General features: G+C 49.5%; 2 protein-coding genes across 24 annotated transcripts in view; both read left to right on the forward strand.

The window, feature by feature from the left end:
- The window catches only part of SMAD4 (SMAD family member 4), a 651,075-nt gene that overhangs the window by 290,956 nt on the left and 340,781 nt on the right, over positions 1-19,338 (forward strand). The gene's annotated exons all lie outside the window — the stretch shown is intronic.
- MAPK4 (mitogen-activated protein kinase 4) overlaps positions 1-19,338 on the forward strand; it is a 184,121-nt gene that overhangs the window by 160,526 nt on the left and 4,257 nt on the right. For all 23 annotated transcript variants that reach the window (XM_084966100.1, XM_084966126.1, XM_021093269.2 and 20 more), the window contains 3 exons: positions 10,553-10,697; positions 12,069-12,230; positions 17,784-17,985. In XM_084966100.1, the coding sequence (XP_084822226.1) occupies positions 10,553-10,697; positions 12,069-12,230; positions 17,784-17,985 (509 nt within the window). The remainder of the gene's footprint in view (positions 1-10,552; positions 10,698-12,068; positions 12,231-17,783; positions 17,986-19,338) is intronic.

The raw sequence follows: 19,338 nt of genomic DNA on the forward strand, positions 1-19,338 counted from the left end.
TATACAAATGTTTTTAAAAGAAGAGTTTAGCATTAGAAATAATTGTGAAAAAAACTTAAAGGAAACTTGAACTATCAGGGGGCTGATTAACATGTGTACAAAGTCATTTATTGTCACAAAAAGGAGGGGATGGTGACTCATGCTGTTCCTATGGTGTGGAAAGGCTGTTTAGACACAAAGTGTTCTCAGCTCAACTATCCCACAGTTAGGGATATTTGTTTTTGCCTGCTTCCAAATTACAACCATTGTAAAACTATCTTGACCTATACTATGAACTCATTATTTAAAGTTCCAATTAATTGTTATTACTAAATCTTTCTAGCTCCAAAACCTGAGCAATCTGGAATAAATGAGAAAAACAATGAGAAAGAATTCATCAATTTTAAGCCAAGAGTAGAGTCTAAGGTTGAGAGTTTTTAGTGGTATTCCCCCTGTATAAAGATATCCATTGTACTGGATTGTTCTGTGAGATTTACTGTCCAAAAAAGCATCAAAGTAAAAAATCTATAAAAGTAAAAAGAAAAAAAAGAGAGAGAGAGAGAGAGAGGCAATGGGGCTCAGAGATCAACTTCTCTGATGCTCTCCCCCCATGAGGCCACCTCTTTGATTCACTCTGGTCTCTGCTCCCATTTTTCCCTGTCATGGAAGCCTTCCTGGACCATCCACCCAATCCATCACTCTATCTCCTGCTTCATGTTTTATTCCCAGGACTTTCTCCAGCAGACACATTATACATCCGTTTGTTCAGCTCTCTTTCCTACCAAAGTGTATGCTCCATGATTACGGTGACTTTGTTTTGTTTCACTGCTGGAGTGGAATCAGACAATGATTAGCTAATTTGGCCTTGGTTAAGTTATTCACCTCTCTATCCTTTCTTCATAGGGTCATTGATTAAATGCACCGATAATAGAGCAGCACTTGGCACCATGCTGAGCGTATCCTAAGTTCTCAATAAATGGCAGCTGTTATTCTTGGTTATTCTCCAGTAAATTTTTACTTCCTGTGGGTCAGCCGTCTGCAGAAGACCGCTGTGGCTACTTAAGGATTCATCTGGAGTGAAGCCAGAAATAGAAGCCTGCACTAATTGGGGGACTGTAAAAAATATTGCTTACCTTTCCCAAGCTGATGAGCTAAGGATCCCTCAGACACTGGTTCTCAAAGATGGCTGCATTTTGGGTCACCGGAGGGAGTTTTCAAAATTACTGATGCTGGGGTCTTCCCCCAGAGATTCTGATGTACTCGGTATGGCAGTTGGCCTGAGCACTGAGAGTTTCCTGAGTTCCCCAGGTACTTCTAATGCATGTCGGGTTTGAGAGCCATCGTTCCAGGGTGCTGCCAGATTTCCCCTTGAAAGTCGGTGAGACAAATGTCTAATTATGGCCTGGTGGTTAATGCATCTTCCTAAAAGGAGCCATTTGCTCACAAACTGGCCCATTAAAAATTAATCACTTTGGCCCAGCAGGGCCTCTCACTTAGAGATTGCTGGTGACTGTGATGCAGAATCCTAGGACTCTAGCGCCCCCCACCCCCATCCCAGGAAAGCTTGGAGACCAGCAGTGCAAGCAGATGGGGAAACTGAGGCTGAAGCAGAAGCACCGAGCCTTCCATCCTCCCAGCCCAGGCCTTGTCATGGCACGGATGGTGACACATCTCCAAACAAAATGTGTTGTCACGCCCTCTAGGATAATGTGCTTTTATCTGTGATGGTGAGCTCTAGCTGAAGTAGAAGACAACCACATTTCAAGAAAGTGCTTTTGAAAAAGAAGCCCAACTCCATCACTCCCACTTTCCTGCTACTTAAAAGTAAGGAGAAGTACATTATGCTAAGTGAAAAAAGCCAGTCACAAAAAAGGACAGATACTGTATGATTCCACTTAAGTGAGCAGTCAGATTCACAGAGCCAGGAACTAGAGTGGTGATCACCAGGGGCTTTGGAGGAAGGAGGACAGGAAGCTGTTTTTAATGGGGAAGGACTCGGTTTTGCCCATGGTGGTGATGGTGGCACAACAAGGTGAATGTACTTGATACTGAATTAAGTACACTTAAAAACTCTTAAGATGGTAAATTTCATGTGGATTTTACCACAATTAAAAAAAAAATTTTTTAAGAGTTCCCATTGTGGCACAACAGAAACGAATCTGACTAGGAAACATGAGTTTGTGGGTTCGATCCCTGGCCTCGCTCAGTGGGTTAAGGATCTGGCGTTGCTGTGAGCTATGGTGTAGGTCACAGACGCAGCTCAGATCCTGCATTCCTGTGGCTGTGGCATAGGCAGCTGTAGCTCCGATTTGACCCCTAGTCTGGGAACCTCCATATGCCGTGGGTGTGCCCCCCAAAAAAGTTATTTTTTTAAAGCAATTCTCTCATAATTAAAAAAAAAGTAAACAGAAGGGAACCACATGGGGGCTACAGGCCTATAGGAAGTTAATTGGGCTTTTGGTTGATTTCCATGGAAACCAGGGAAGGAAGAGATGAATTTCACTTTGTCAAGATTCCCCAGAGCATGGAGTGGGGAAGGGGCAGTCCTGAGAAAGAAGGGCAGGAGATCAGCAATTAAGGGCATCTTGGAAGTTAATGAAAACTCAGCACCACTGATTTAACCATACCATTTCTTCACCCTGTATATTTTATCTGCAGGGTGTACCAGGTGACTTACCAATGATGGTGTTGTAGGCTGGGCTGTTAAGACTGTGTGTTCAGGGTGTTTCTGTTGTGGCTCAGCAGTTACAAACCCAACTAGTATCCATGAGGATGCAGTTCAATCCCTGCCTTCCTCAGCGGGTTAAGGATCCGGTGTTGCTGTGAGCAGTGGGTGTAGGTTGCAGACGTGGCTCGGATCTGGCATTGCTATTACTGTGGCTATGGCGTGGGCTGGTGGCTACAACTTCAATTCAGCCCCGAGCCTGGGAACCTCCATATGCTGTGGGTGCAGGCCTAAAAAGCTAAAAAAAAAAAAAATTGTGTGTTCCTTCACTGAGCTTGAGAGTCTCTGCTGCCTATTTTCACGGAAATGAGTTTAGTAGAATGAGTCTGGAGTCAGCAATAAGGCGATTTCACTGTGGTGTTCTTTTTTAAAAGGCTTCTAACATGCCATGTGGATACTGGCACAAATAAGAATTATACCTTCAGAGGAGGAGCCTGTGGAGAGGGAGACCATATATTTCTGGTTAAACTGGGCCTCTGGGAGGATGGTGTTTTTCTAAGTAATCTTTTGATGAGTGTCTGTAACACAAAGAATTAACCCTATTACAGGGCAGTCTGCACCTCAGAGAAGTCTGCCTGGCCTGTGAGCAAGGCAAGTAAGTCATAAATTCCTCGGGCACAGCAGGATATTAAAGATCATCCAGGTCATAATGGGTTTTTGTTTTTACTTTAAGTCTTTTAAATCATTTCAAATCCAACCAGACTCTCCAAAACCTTCAATAAAACAATTTTCAAAATTTAGAAAGGGGTTTAAGGAAAAAGATATATTGGGACTAGAGTTGATAATTTATAAATATGGCCATTATCTGGTTTTGGTATCATTAAATCAGAGTATTTCATTTAAAAAAAATACCCAGGGCTTTACTGGTCCAAGTATGGTCCTCTGACCTGCAGCATCAATATCACCTTGTTTGCCTGATGAAATGGCATCTGCATTTGTTCAGCCCAGGTTGCATCCTGTAGCCCGAGAAGCTGCGCTCTGGAGGGTGGTGTTGGCAAGTCTCCCCATGAGCTTGCCCCGTCTGTGCTTGCCAGCCTCTGCCTGTCCGGGAGCCCAGGCCTCCTTGCACAGCCTGGTGGCCTTTAGAGGACTCTACGTGAAAGGCAGTAGATGAGATCAAAGGTGGTACATCAATCGGCACACCTGGGGTAGAATCCTGGCTGTGCCACTTACAGCCTGTGTGACCCTCTCTGTGCCCCTGATCCTCCCTATCAGATGACTATAATGAGAGTCCCTACCTCATGGGTTGTTGCAAGGATGAGATGAGTTAGTCCATATGAAGCATGAGAACAGTTTAAGGATCTCAGTAAATGTTAGATCTTATCATCACATGCCATGGGTTTCTGCCTCTTTGGTCCACGTCAGTCCCCAGAGCCTCACAGAATGAGCTTAACTCCTTATCCATATGACAGTCTTGCATGTGTCTGAAGCCAGCTCCCAGGCAGCCCCCGCAATGTTCCCCAAGCTCAAAATGCCCAGTCTTTCCCATTCCTTGGGTGACATGCTTTTGATTTCCACAGAATCACCACTGGGAGGTCTTCCGGGAACTTGCACCTCCATAAGAATCACAGCATCTGTGCAACAGCCCCCACTGACTCCCTAAAGCTAAAAGTTTTTACTTCTCTATAGCCTGATTCCTTTTTCCCTTGACCCAGTTTCTTCTACATCAGACAAGAGCATGTGCCTGTGCTTCCTATCCCCTTCAAAGGAAGTGTGGTGCCCGGGGGTGGGGAAGACAGGGAAGGGGCCTTTCTGAGCCTCTTAACCCCCTGCTATCCAGAGAGCAGCATCTTTGCCGCCAGCAAAGCCTCTCCAGGCTCCCAGGGAGGGGAGTACCAAGCCTGCCACCTTAGTGAGAGCTCCGCAAACGCCCCTCCCACTAGTCAGAATCAGCAAGGGCTCCACCGAAGACACAGGCCTGCCCAGCCTATGCTGAAGCCCCGTCCTACTGACCATCCCTCCCTCCCTCCCCACTCTGCAACCCTCCACAGCTCCCTGCATCCTCCCAGGGTTCTCAAAGTGGGAGGGGGCATAAGGGTTCCTTGGGGAGCACACTATAGATGGAGATAGGAGGAGGCCAAGTCAGCAGCTATGACCACTCTACACATCTCACAGGCACTTCCCCTGATTCTCATGGAGGGGGTCTTTGGGGACCACTGACCTTTATAGCAAAGGTCATTTTCTTTGGCCCCTCCCCCATGTCCCATTTGTCCAAATGGCCAGATGTCTGTCCTCTGAGCACATTCTAGGTCTTCCCACCCTCCTCACCTTTACTCGCATTGGCTCCCCATCACCTACCCAAGGTGTCCCCATACATCAAGACCAACACAAAAGTTATTTCCATGAAGCCTTTACTGCCCCTCCTCTGAGCTCTGAGCATGCCTTTCCTTTGCTGTTTACCATTGACTCTATGCAGGGTGGAGGGCCAGCGGCATACAGGTTAGAGCCAAACACCCTGGACCACTTCCCAGCCACATGACCTTGGGCAAGTTGTGTTACTACTCCGTGAAGAGCCTGCATCTAGAGGCCGATGGAGGGATCGCTCAATACATTTGGGTAAAATGCTAACAACACGCCGAGCACAGAGCAAGTCCTATGTAAATGTTGGCCAAGATCACTTCCTGGTACCTCTGATCATCTTTGCATGTTGAACGTTTCATCTCTTTAACCACATTACACCCTCTGAAGACAAGGATGATCTAGTCATCTTCGTTTCTGCTACACATGGATGACACAGGTTGGGCTCCCAGGACACATGCCAGAGACTTCTGGTTGGGAAGGCAAAGCTGTCAGAGCCCGCTCCGTCCTGACCTGGAAGCAGGGGCAGCCCTCAACAGTCTTTCTGTATAAGCTGAGGAACAACCCTCCCAGTCCTGTCATCCCTCCCACCCCCACCACAGGCACAGAGCTACAGATGGCTGGGCTTTTATTCCTGGGAGAAACTTGTCCTCGTTTAAATTTGCCCTGTCTCTGTGTGAGGAACCAGAGGCACATTATCATTAAAGGGTGAAGTAGAAAGTATATGAGCTCAAGCCTTTGCCCTCAGCCTTCCGACTTTTGGACCCAAGAGATGAGGTTCAGGCGAGTGGAGGCACAGAGAGGGCAAGCCGAACAGAGCTGAAGCCCCCGCCCCATACAGGCTCACCAGAGCAGCAGGGAGTGCCCACCCTTCTGGGGGAAGTTTGATGGAGGCTGTTGTGAATTCCCTGGTGGGAAGCTGGGTCTGAATGTGGCTTCCTTGCTCCCTCTGCTCCCACCACACAGAGAACGCGCAGAGCTTTCATATCACCCTCTCTAGATCTGGGGCCAATGCAGGGGTGGGGGGTGGGGGTGGGTTGCCTAATCACCCTCCTCCCAAGAGAGCTGCTACCAGATGATTCCCCAACAACTTTGAGGCTTTCAAAGTCAAAACCGGAGTTCCCTTTGTGGCTCAGTGGTAACAAACCCGACTGGTATCCATGAAGATGCAGGTTTGATCCCTGGCCTCGCTCAGTGAGCCAGGGATCTGGCGTTACTGTGAGCCATGGTGTATGTCACAGATGCAGCTCAGATCCCATGTTGCTGTGGCTGTGGCGTAGGCCAGCATTTGTAGCTCTGATTAGACTCCTAGCCTGGGAACTTCCACATGCCACATGTGCAGCCTAGCCAGGGGACCAGGTCCGCCACTCCCAATGGTGCCAACAGAGTTGGCTTTTCACCAGGAACACGAAGGGACAGGGTGACAGGAGGAAAGGGACACTAGGTGAAGGACGGTTCCGATCTTGCCACTCGCACTTGAGGGTGGCCATGGAGACCCGGGGAGAATGGGCTTGCTGTCTCCTCAGCACAGTGATATGTTACAGCACACACGACAATGTGCCCTTCCCATGTCCCCATCCCACCCACTGGTCAGTCTGCTGATGGGCGAGCCCCAGGGGGACCAGGTCTGATCACCATGGATGACTTCCTCTGCATCTAAGTGGAGCTGAAATTATCCTCCCTCTAGGCTCAGGCAGGAAAGCCCATTTAAAGCTGTCTATTGAGCCACACACTAATTATGGGCCCTTCTGACAAAATTGAGTCTCCACCCCTAAATATTCTTTAAAGATTTTTTTTTTTTCGTTCTAGAAAATTCTGACTTTTGCTCCATCCACTCAAGAGAAACTCCTCTCCTGAATTCAGACCACCAACATCATGTGGTGGGGCTTTAGCACCTCTCCCACTCAGTCACCCAGGGTTTGTCTCAGCCGAGGGCAGGACCCCCACCCCCACAGACCCAGGAATGGAGCCCCACCCTTTGTTCCCAGCCCCTCTTCCTCAGGGCTCTTCTTGCTTCAGAGCCTGGCAGAAGACACTGCACCTTCCCAAATGCTCCTCGGTCCTGTGGCTTCTGAAGCACATCAGTAAATCCCCTGATTTGAGGAACAAGTAACCAGAGGAAAGCAGCTAGTAGTTGACAAAAATCCGGCAGGTTCCTGGTTTCCATTCAAAGGTAAGGAAGAGCCAGGTGTGAACCTTCTCAGCTGCTGTCATGACCTGGTCCCCCCACAAACATCCCTCTTTTACATTCAAAGCAGGTATTTCAGAAGAGAGCCCCCTAGCATCCCACTTCTGCCCCAGACTCTGCAGGAGAGGCACGTGTTAATTATAGGGAATTCCATTCCATAAAAGACTGCTCATTTACCTATCAGAGTAAACTCACCTTAAGACACTGCCCCTCTGGGGACTCTGCTTTAGACTTCCTCTGACAGCCTCACCCTCTGACTAGAAAATTAAACAGACCATTCTTTAGTCATAACCCATCCACCCAGATGTGAGCTTCTACACGTTGGCTTGTCTCCTTCGTTTTCAGAATCAAACTACTAACAAACCACTGTCCATATAACAACATGGTTGAGTCTGAACGCATTATGCTAAGTTGAGGAATGCAGACTACATTTATACAAAACTAGAGGGATGGAAAACAGTGGTTCCTAGGAGGCTTGGAGGTGACCAGATGTGGGCAAGAGGGATTGTGTGAGATGACAGAATTGTTATAGACCTTGATTGTGATGGTGGTTACATGACGCTACGCTTTTTTTCAAAACTCATAGAAATGTACACTAAAAAAGTGAATATGGAGTTCCTGTCATGTCGCAGTGGTTAACAGATCCGACTAGGAACCATGAGGTTGCAGGTTCAATCCCTGGCCTTGCTCAGTGGGTTAAGGATCTGGCGTTGCCATGAGCTGTGGTGTGGGTCACAGATGAGGCTCGGATCCCACGCTGCTGTGGCTCTGGCGTAGGCCGGTGGCTACAGCTCCGATTAGACTCCTAGCCTGGAAACCTCCATATGCTGCGGGAGTGGCCCTAAAAAAGGCAAAAAGACAAAATATATATCCTGAAGTTCCCGGTGGGACTCAGGAGGTTAAGAACCCGAAATAGTATCCGTGAGGATGAGGGTTCAATCCCTGGCCTTGCTCAGTATGTTAAGGATCCTGCTTTGCCTCAAGCTGCAGTGAAGGTCGTAGATGTGGCTTATATCTGGTGTGGCTGTGGCGTAGGCTGGCAGCTGCAGCTCTGATTCAACCCCTAGCCTGGGAACATCCATATGCTGCAGGTGTGGCCCTAAAAAGAAAGTAAAAAAATAAAAAACAAAAATATTATTTACACTCGCCAGTCCTTTTCGGAACAAGGCAAGGCATAAGGCAAAACTATCAACTTTTGCAAATTCCTCACCTGTTGAACGTGGGAATTAAAACTTTCCATGAAGTCAGGTCTGTCAAAGGAGGGGATCAGCAGTTCCTCCAGAAGGTGCCCCATTTTGAAGGGGCTCACTTCATATGAGCTGTTCCTTATTCATTCACTCATCCATCCATCCATTCATTTAATAGTGTTTGCTACACTCTTCCTAGGAGGCCGTCTTGAGACTAAGCAATACAGAAACAGCTGTGAAACACGATACACGGGCAGCCCAGGAGCGGCAAATAGTCTAGTGGTCCTGGGGGTGGGTGACTGCAGAGAGGTAAGAAATAGTAACAAAACAGGGACCATGCTAGGCCTGGGAGGGGCATCCTATCTTATCCTAGGGAGTCAGAAAGCATCTGAGAGGAAGCAGGCCTACATGTGAGTCAGACGGGAAGGGCAGTGGGTATGAGGACACCCATCCCTGAAAGGTATACTTGCAAAGGCCCAAAGGAGAGAGAAAGGGGGCCACTCTAAAAAATTGTAAGGAGGAGCTCCCAACTGTGGCACAGCAGGATCAGCAGCATCTTGGGAATGCTGGGGTGCAGGTTTGATCCTTGGCCCAGCACAGTTGGTTAAGGATCTGGTGTTGCCACAGCTGAAGCTTAGGTCACAACTGTGGCTCAGATCTGATCCCTGGCCCACTATGGCCCGGCCAAAAAAAGAAACAAAAAAAATGTAAGGAGCTCATTTGGAAGCACCAAGGCCAGGGAGTAGGTATGTTTTAGTGTTTTCCTCCTTCCTTCTGCCAGTCTGAAGAAACTCACCTTGCTCTGAGGAAATATGTGCACAGAGGAGAGAAAACTACTGTGACTCAGGATGTGCAGAAAGTTTTAAACACGGTAAATCTTTGCTCAACAAATGAAGAGCCTTCAGATTCCTTGATCCGAAGCTCCTGGGAACTTGGCTTCCCAGCTTTTCATCTCTTTTAACCTAGGTTCCTGATACTTTTTACATCAGCAAAAAGGAAAATTCAATGCTAAATTGGAAATTTCAACAACAAAGCAACTGGATCCCCCGCAACCCTGGTGCTGTCCAACCAAATAGGTCTATTTTTTCACTTTAGAGAGACCGTTCCAAATAATCCAAATAGACATTCTCAGGTTTCCCTGTCGGGCCAGCTTTCCGAATTACACAGAGAACAATTTCCAAATTGCCTGGCTCTATTTTCAAATCTATGCTAAAACACCTATGTCATCACTCTATCCCATAGTGAGGGATTCCATCCCCAGACCACACACTGAGCAGTGGCTGAAAGAAGCCAGAACATCTATCCCCCAAAGGACAATCTGTAGAACTCCCAGAATCCTCTGGACCAACCAAAGCTGCGTCTGCCCAGCCTTATAGGGCTGCTTCCAAAAGCCCTTCAACCTGCACCCATTATGAAGCCAGCCTCATCCACTCCCAGCAGAGGCTGGGAGTCTGGCATCATAGCAGAAATAATTTAATCATCTGCACCAAAGCAATTGGTTTGATTTCCATTTTACAGCTATTTCTCAATTTTAGGACCCAAATAAATGAATTTCCAGTGTCTCATCATTACTCTGTGGTTGGTGATAATGAGCTTGAGTTTGGCTCCTGTTTATCCATCTTCTTACTAGATGAGGACAGAGTGTTAGGCATTGTCACATCAAGATGGGGTGGGAAGGAGTTTCTATTGTGGCTCACTGGGTTAAGAACCCAACATAGAGTCCTTGAGGATTCAGGTTTGATCCCTGGCCTCGCTCAGTGGGTTAAGGATCCAGCATTGCTGCCAGCTGCAGCATAGGCTGCAGATGCCACTTGGATCCAGTGTTGCTGGGGCTATGGGGCAGGCCAGCAGCTGCAGCTCCAATTCAACCTCTAGCCTGGGAACTTCCATATGCTGCAGGTGCAGTCAGAAAAAAAGATGGGCTGGGAAAGCATTCCTTCTAAAATAGTAGGGGATCCTGGGTCCCTTTCTACAGAACAAAACTCCAGGGCCTCCTAAGGTTCTCCCAGTAAAGCCTTTGGTTGTTCCCACAAACCAGTCTGAATCCCTCTAACCAGACCATCGATGGCAAAGGAGTGAAAGGGGTCCTGCTCCTGGGAAGAGAAATGAGAAGGTGTGGGAGGGAGGGTGTCTGGAAATGACTGATCAATGGAACCTGGGATTTTTGTCTTCCAGGGTTACCTGTCAGAAGGCTTGGTAACAAAGTGGTACCGCTCACCACGCCTGCTCCTCTCCCCCAACAACTACACCAAAGCCATCGACATGTGGGCCGCCGGCTGCATCCTAGCCGAGATGCTTACGGGGAGGATGCTCTTTGCTGGTAAGCTGCTACCCAAGCCACCTTCCTTCTCCTCTGCTGTGGCTCAATATGCCCATCACAAAACAGGCTAGTCTTTCTCTTTGACTTCACTCTGAGCCTTTTACAACGCTGCTTGGAGGCACCTTATTATCAACCATTTCAGGCAAAACACTGGAGAGGCTAAAAATAGCCTTTGGAGCACTAAACTTCCAAAATCAAGTAATTGCTTATATTCAGATGCCTACAGCTCGACCCTTGAAAACATTCATCCTACATTTTCAGTCCCTTCTCCCCACTCCCTTCCACTGTGAGAGGTTGGTCTGGATTGTTTATGTGGAGAAGGAACCCCACAAGGGGCTCCCAGAGTCCCTGAACTGAACCTCCCTGAGCCTGCTTCAGGGAGAGGCCAAGGGATTCACTGAGAGCAGCCCGATGCTGTCAGTACCTTCTGGGTTGGTATTCACCACATTTATGTGTCCTTAGTGCCACATAGGGCATGGGGGGAGAGCCGCACCCTTAGCCACCACCTTCTAGAAGACAGGGACTCTATGGGAATCAGCGATAAAGGGGGTGCGCTCTGTGCAGCTGGATGAGTCAGGGGCACTTAAACAAGACAGGGGCTTGATTAGATTTAACCTGATAGAGGTAAGTGGCAAGGCTACTCATGCCCAAAGGGAAAATGAAAGGAAGGGAACAGCCTGGAGGTCAGAGGGGGCAGCAAGGATTCAGACCTGACCCATCCCAGCAGTGTCAGTGCTGTGAAACAGCGTCCCAGGGGGCCTGGGTGTAAAAGAAGCCTGAAGCTGCTTATGTTGAAAGAATGGCTGAAGAGCGAGCACTTGGAAGCTTGACTCCAGCATGTCCCACCTACCTGGCACCGCTGCTCTTCCTCCCCCTGCCAGAAGGAGCACAGAGGCCATGTGCTCATGACAGGTCCCAAACTTAATCTGTTATTCCTGATTTTTCCCCCCTAATGGAAATCCAAAAGGTAAGACTTGTTCCTGGTCTTACAATCCCTTCCTTTGCCAGCCTAGTAAAGGACACTTGCAGAGTCCTAGGGAAGGAGCCTCGGGCCACTTTAGCACTGGCTGACTTAGGCTCTATGAGAATGGTCCATTCCAGAGACACAGAATGCCAGGGGAACAGACAGGGCTCGAGAGACTGCTCCTTCTTTCTACATTTTACAAAGCCAAGCCCCAGAGATGGCAAGCAACTTGTCCATAGTCACACAGCAAGTTAGTGGCAAAGTGAACCCAGGTCCCCTGGCTCCCAGCCTGGCACTGCCCTCCGTGTTCCGTGTTGCCCCTCCAAGGCTCCTGGAGCTAGGCTGGAGCTTTGGCACATGCCAGCCATGCAGGCAGCATGTTCACCATTTGGTGTTGGCCTCCCCAGGGGCTCATGAGCTGGAGCAGATGCAGCTCATCCTGGAGACCATCCCTGTAATCCGGGAGGAGGACAAGGACGAGCTGCTCAAAGTGATGCCTTCCTTCGTCAGCAGCACCTGGGAGGTGAAGAGGCCGCTGCGTAAGCTGCTCCCTGAGGTCAACAGCGAAGGTACCAGAGCCTGACAGCAGGGCTGGCAGCTGGAGGCTGCACTTTGCACCCTATTTTCACTTAGTGGTGGGGGTGGGTGGTAGGGGGCGGGGCAGGCAGTCTCTTCCAAAAGGACCAAATAGAGTCCCCAGACACAAGCTGAGGACCCCAGGCAGTCGGCATTTGCCAGTCGCTACCTTCAGACTGAGGTTGGCCATCAGGCTACTCTCAGGCACCCACTGCTGGTCCTCCACTCTCTACCTCTGATTTTGCTTCCTTTTCCTTCTCATTTTTCTCACTTGCCTCCCTCCCTCTCCTCCATCATCTCCCTTTACTTTTTTCTCTCTGGAAGGCATGGTATGGTTTCATCAGCATCCAAGCCAGACCCAGGCTCAGTTCCCAGTTCCACCAGTGACTAGCTATTTGGCCTTGGACAAGCTTCTTAACTTCTCTGCATCTCAGTTTCCTTGACTGTAAAATGGGCATAAGACATGACACATGGGGTTATTGTGGCAAAGAAGTAAAATAGAATTGGTAAAGTCTTGGGAGTTCCCATAGCAGCTCAGCAGAAATGAATCTGACTAGCACCCATGAGGACGCAGGTTCAATCCCTGGCCTCGCTCAGTGGGTTAAGGAACCAGTGTTGCTGTGAGCTGTGGTGTATGTCACAGACGTGGCTCAGATCTGGCATTGCTATGGCTGTAGTATAGGCCAGCAGCTACAATTCCATTTTAACCCCTAGCCTGGAAACCTCCATATGCCAGGGTGCAGCCCTAAAAAAAAAAAACCATGAAAAAAAAAAAAAAGAATTGGTAAAGCCTTTGGCATAGGAGAATTTCTGCACTGTCTCAGATGTTACATTATCACCAGCCTCATACCTGCTAAAGGCTTCCTTAGGAAATCCCTGTATCAGGTAGAATATAGGTTTAGCCAGTTGTAAAAGAAACCCATATTCTCAATGATTTAAATACCATTTGTTTCTTACTTGAATTAAGAAGTTTATTTCTCTCTCATATAATAATCCAAAAGCAGACAGTCCAGGGCCATCTGGTAGACCTGCTCTGCCATCATCCAGGAGCCTCTTCTGTCTTATGTTTCTGCCACCTTAGGCTGGTATCCTTACCACCTGGAGGAGGGTGGAGAAGAAGGGAGTCCCCTTGCCTTTAACATCATGAGCCAGATTTTGTACATTTCACCTCCATTCATGTCCTATTGGCCAGAACTTAGTCACGCAGCCCCACCTTGCTGCAGTGAGGCTGTGAAAGGGATATTTAGTCTATTGCTGCTTTGTGTCTGCTACTATAAAAGAGGAGAAAAGACATGGGATACAAACTAGCCATCTCTGCCACACTCTTCCCAACAAGAAAACCAGGAATTTGGACCAACAATGTCTTTGGTTGTGATCCACATTCAATCAATAAATTCAGTTTACCCATCATTAAAATGGAGGGGGCAATTTGATTCCCAACACATTCAGATTCAGCCCTTATGTATTTATTTTGATTCCTCTGTAGAAATCCCATTATTTGATAAGTGATTCCGAATTCTCAGGAATTCTGGGTCAGGGATATGTCCCCCTGCCCCGCCCCCATAGAAGCTCCTTAGTGACTTGGCTCTGAGGGTGGTGGGTGGACCTGCCTCAGAGAAATCAGAGTTGAGCCCAATGGTGGGATAAAGCTTCTCACTGTCATCACCAGCACCAGCCAACATTTATTAATGCACTGTGGCTGGGGAGCTGTGCCAGAGATGGAAATTCAGAGACATAAGAGACAGCCTAACTGGGAAGTCAGGGGTGGGTGGGTGGGTGGGTGTACCTATCAAAGACGAGTATGCAGATGAAGGAGCACTTCCTAGGGGGCATCAAGAGCTCTGGGTATTTGGGGACGGGGAAGAGAGACACCAAGCACCGAGAGGGACAGAGAGCTGGCCTGGAGGACTGGTGAGGGGTTTAGATCACCAGGAAACTGACTGTAGGAAATGAAGCTAGAGGTGTGTTGAGAAGGGCCAAGAGGCCCCAGGGCCCTGAATGCCCAGTTGATGCGTATATTCTTGATCTGGAGCTGAACAGATGTTCATGAAAGCCAGGCTTTCTTTACCTTCCCAATGTGCTGGCTTCCACCAGAATTCCCTTGTCTGCCCCCAGGCTTGAAAAGTGGCCCCAGTCAGCCTAGCCTTAGGGTAATGAGCTATGGCTGAAATGAAACTTTGATGGGAGAAAGGGCATCATGCCCACCTGCCCAGAAGGGACAGTTGGTGACCCTCAGTTCCTCCCTGTGCTATACATCAGAGGCCCTGCAGGCCTGGGAAGAGGTGTGTGTGGGGGTGTCTCTCTAGCTATCACCCATAGAGGCTCAAAGGACATCATTTGGTGGCTGTATCCCTCAGCAGCGAAACCTCACATCAAGGGAGTAGGCCAGAGACCATGCTTGGAGCATTCTGGGCTCCACTTATAGTAAGAAGTAACTATACCACAAGGGACCGCTCTGCTGAGGAAACCCAATATACAAAAGAGGAAAAGGAAGGCTCTGGCTGCAGCAGAGGTGAGGGGCTCAGGGTCCTGCCCACCTGCCTCTTAATCTCCAGAGATGCACCTGAAAACCCTTCCAGAACCCCTGAGGCTCTGAGAACCCCAGCTAGGAATTCATTGAGGTCACAAAAAGGTGACAAGATTGTACAGAAGCCTCATTACATTAGAAGAAAAAAAAAAAAAAAACCAAAAACCAAAAAAACCTGTGGGGAGGTGTTGAACTTAGAGAAAAGGAGTTTGGTTGGGAGGGAGATCATAAGTCAAGGTGAAGCCAGTGCTGTGGCAGATAAACTTGAAATCTCCATGGTTTACCTGCCAGAAGTGTATTCACTGTTCACCTCAAGCCCAGATAAGGTAGGGGAGCCTTGGGGCTGTGCCTGGACCTCGGGCCATCTGCCATCTTCAATCAGAGCTTTTAAGGGCTCCCCAGGGCACCAACTTCCAGCCAAAGTCCGGGGGAGAGAGAGCAGACACTCCTGCAAGAGGTTTTTAATGGTTCTGGCCTGGAAGTGGGGTGCACACCTCACTTCCACCCCCTTTCCATGGGCCTCAGTCACACAGCCCTACCTAACTTCGGGGGTTAGGGGGACTAGGAGATGTAGGCCAATTGTGTGTCAGGAGGAGAGGGGGCTTGCGTGGGACATGACTGCTGCCCTGAAATGTGTGAGGAATGGCCATGAGGCACCCCAAAGGCAGAGCTAGGCCCAAGGACAAGAGTTAAAGGGGCAGATTTAGGTTTGCTACAAGGAAGGATTTTCTAACATTTGGGCTTCCTGGAAGCATCTGGACACCTGCTGGAAGACCAGCTATCAGGGAGAAGAAAGAGACGATTGTCATCCTGTCAGTGGAGTGGACTTAGGGTCTGGCACTTTCCAACTTCTGGGTTTGCCCGGGAGCAATGACAGCTTCTGTGGTCGCATACAAGTGAGCCTCTGTCATCTGTGCAGAGAGGATAGGCACAGAGGGTTGGGTTGAGCCCAGGAAAGGCTCTGGGAGAGGCAGAAGGGGTCCATAGATGTGTGTACTTGCTTACTTTGTTGAGGTGGTAATGGTCTTTGTCTCTGTCTCTGACCACCTGAGGACCAGCTGGGGGACCAACCCCATCCCTCCATCCAACAGCCAAACCCCATGACCCTGAACATATCTGAAAACGCTCACCTCTGAGGCTGCCCACTGGTGTGATGTGCTCGCCTAGGGGGAACATGCATTTTTTTCCTGAGTCTCTCTGCCTCCCCCCAACCCACCATTTCTCTAGGGGGATGGACCTCACGGCCCCAGCTCCCATCTCACTCTGCTTGGCTGACTCTGGAGAGGCCGCCAGGCCCACTGGGAGCTGTGGTGAATGAGTCTCTCTCCATCCACTGAGAGCCCCAGGGGCCCCTGCGGGATAGGAAGGCTAGATGCCAGTCAGTCAGGGTGGAGGGGTCTGCTCTGGCACAGGCCTGGCAAAGGCAGTGACCTTGGTCCACTCCCTGCTGGTTGTACAGTGGAAGCAGTCAGGTAGTGAGGATGATCATGCTGATAATGGTGATGACGCCTGCTCTCATTTCTTTGTCAAAAGGTCCAGTGGAATAGGTGGGGCTGGGGGAGGGGCTGGGAGCCCAAAGAAGGAAAGACTTGCCGAGACTGGAGCTAGGCAGTGGCAGAGCTGGGTCCTGTACTACCCGATTCTTCCCAGTCATGGGATCTGTGAAGCTGATTCTCTCTGGGGTCTGCAGCCCTGGGCCCGGAGGCACCACCAAAGCACTGTGGAGTGGTCAGAGTTACTGCTGCTTAATTGATCTCATGATCTAGGATTGTGGAGCTGAACCACATCCTCCTGGAAGGCCAGTGACCTCCAGAATCCATTGATTTCCTGAATCATTGATGAATTTTTCTGCAGAGAGGTCCAGGGCCTGCGTGAGGGGCAGAACCATGGCGCGGGCTGGGGCCCACCCGGGAACCCCCTCAGAGGGAAACAGCAGCCTGGGCCTGAGCTCAGCTGCTTTCCTCCCTTCCACGCAGGCTATCACACGATTAGCCAAGTCATGACTTAAGTGGTGCCTCCAGGGCTGAGAAGGAATACAAACCTCCAGGCTGGACCCTGCCCTGAGATAACCATGCTCACAGGGCAGATGGGTGTCCCTAACCCACCCCCCACTCAGGACAAAGGGCCAGGGCACCCGTGCACAGAGCTGATGCACACCCACAGCGCTCTAGTGGCTGATGACATCTTGATGTACTTTTATGTAGATGAGCAAATAGCCAATGCCCAGGGCTCCTGAGTGTCTTGACCTAGCCACTGAATGATTACTGCTTGGCAAGGCATGGGGGCTTCAGCCCAGGTGGATAAATATCTTGAAGATGGCTTTTATTTGTCAAACCTCCAGGGGCAACATATGGTAGAAAGAGCCCCGGACTTAGGAGCCCTGGGCTGTCAGGCTCTGTCCCCAACCACCTGCCTTCCCCATAACCATATGCTCACTGAGGCTCTTTACTGCTGGGTCCTGACAGGAACAGGCTCCTCCATGCAGCCCAGCAGCACTCAACCCACAAAAATGAGAGTCGGGATGGTGATACCCGAGCCTCCCTGCCAGGTGGAACCATCTTTGAGGAGTGACCCACGCTATCTCACAGAGGACCCAGTGGGACAGAGTCCCCAGGGCCCTTAGGAGGAACTGCTTACTGGCACATCCTGGACTGGCTTCTTCCCCATCCCCCTGCCTGTGTTTCCTGGAGTCACTGTCACATAAACCACCTGTACCCCATTCCTCGTTGCTTACAAAATCCCGCCACAGGCAGAGTTCTAGCTCTGGGCCTCCTAAAACCAACGGTGACTTCAATCAAGTCACTGTACCCCTCTGGACCTCCGTTAATTCACGGGAAATCAAAAGGCAGCATCTGCTCTCAATTTATCCCTGGATTGTTATGAGGACAGTAAGAAAGAAACCAGCTAGAAGCCTTTTTGCAAATGGAAAACACTAGGGGGCATCCCCATGCTGGGGAGTCTTATTCTGGGCTTGGCAGAGGTGCCGAATGACCCTCCTGTCCTGCTCTGCTCCCCACAGCCATCGACTTTCTGGAGAAGATCCTGACCTTTAATCCCATGGATCGCCTGACCGCCGAGATGGGGCTGCAGCACCCCTACATGAGCCCGTACTCTTGCCCCGAGGATGAGCCCACCTCACAGCACCCCTTCCGCATTGAGGACGAGATTGATGACATCCTGCTGATGGCTGACAACCAAAGCCAGCTCTCCAACTGGGACAGGTGCAGTTCCAAGGGCTTCAGCCCTGAAGTCTGGAGCCCATATTCCCGTCGTCCCATTTCTGTTTGCCCCTGATCCTCCATGACCTTTCCTCCTACCTCCCAAGTTCTATAGCCTGTGGGTGCTTTCCCCAGCTCAGCTTCCTGCCTTTCTCTCCTGTCCACAGATGCTCCCAGTAGATGACCAGCCCCTGTGTGGTCAGGGGCCTGCCCTTGTGCAAGACCAGCCACCACCAGCTTTCAACCCACCCGAGCATACTGCACAAGGGCTCAATACAGTGTTGGGCAAACATTTAGTGAGCACCCATGGCTGGAGCTCACTTCCAGCAGGCTGGGAATTTGCCCCAGAAAAGCAAAACGTAGCAATATGAGACAAGAAAACTATGTGAAATTGACCACCACACAACACCTTCATGCCAGTTCACATCATCTGCCTCTCCAAATGTAAAGGAGGCACCATTATTATTATTGCCCATTGATACATGTGGAAGCCACAGCTCAGAGAGGTTAAAGATTGGTGTCATGTCACATGGCTAATACCTGGTCCAGGTGGGCCGCTCCCAGTCTGCATCCATATCAGACACTGCTAAGCAATCACAGAACTCTTTTCCTGCTAAACTGCTGGGCGTCAGAATCCTTCTCAACACAGTATGCCCAGAAGTCACTACCAATGAATCAGGGCTGGGTAGAAAACACATTTTTTGACAATATCCTCATAAGCACACAATGATCTCTTAGGTCCCTTCCTGTTCTCTCTCTCTCTCTCACTTTTTTTTGCTGCACCTGCAGCATGCAGAAGTTGTTCCCAAGCTAGGGATGGAACCCATGCAACAGCAGTTACCAGAACCACAGCAGTCATGACAATGGATCCTTAACCCACTGAGCCACCAGGGAACTCCCAGGTCCCTTCCTGTTTGGATGTTCCTTGATCAGGAAGCTAGATGTTTGGGCATCAGCATCTGCTAATTCAGGGAGCAAGCACTGGTAGCTGCTGGATTTAGAAATAAAAGTCGAGGGTTTAGCAGCTAGGACTCCGAGGGAGCCTAAGTGGGAGCCCTGCTGTTGTGAGAATATGACGGCTAGTTACATAAGTGACAGATGGGCAGTTTTTCCTTTTCAGTTGTTTGACAGATGATAGGTTTCAGACTAAGGAGGCTCAAAGGGAGGATTGGGGCAACGTTGCTATTTTGGGACAGGTTCGTTGCTTTGCTGTTGTCAATTGTTGTTATCAAAAGTTGCCAGCAAATAGAGATTGATGAAGACCCTTTTGCCACCCTCATGCTAGGCCTGCCCTTGACTGTGCAGCCCAGTCCCTTCCACAGCAACTGGGGGCCCATAGCATTGGCTTAGCGGGGT

This window comes from Sus scrofa, chromosome 1 (genome assembly GCF_054392235.1).
Source record: "Sus scrofa isolate SSC_HxYL_T2T_F1_AM1 chromosome 1, Sscrofa_HxYL_maternal_Yorkshire_Landrace_v2.0, whole genome shotgun sequence".
Classification (NCBI taxonomy): Eukaryota; Metazoa; Chordata; class Mammalia; order Artiodactyla; family Suidae; genus Sus; species Sus scrofa.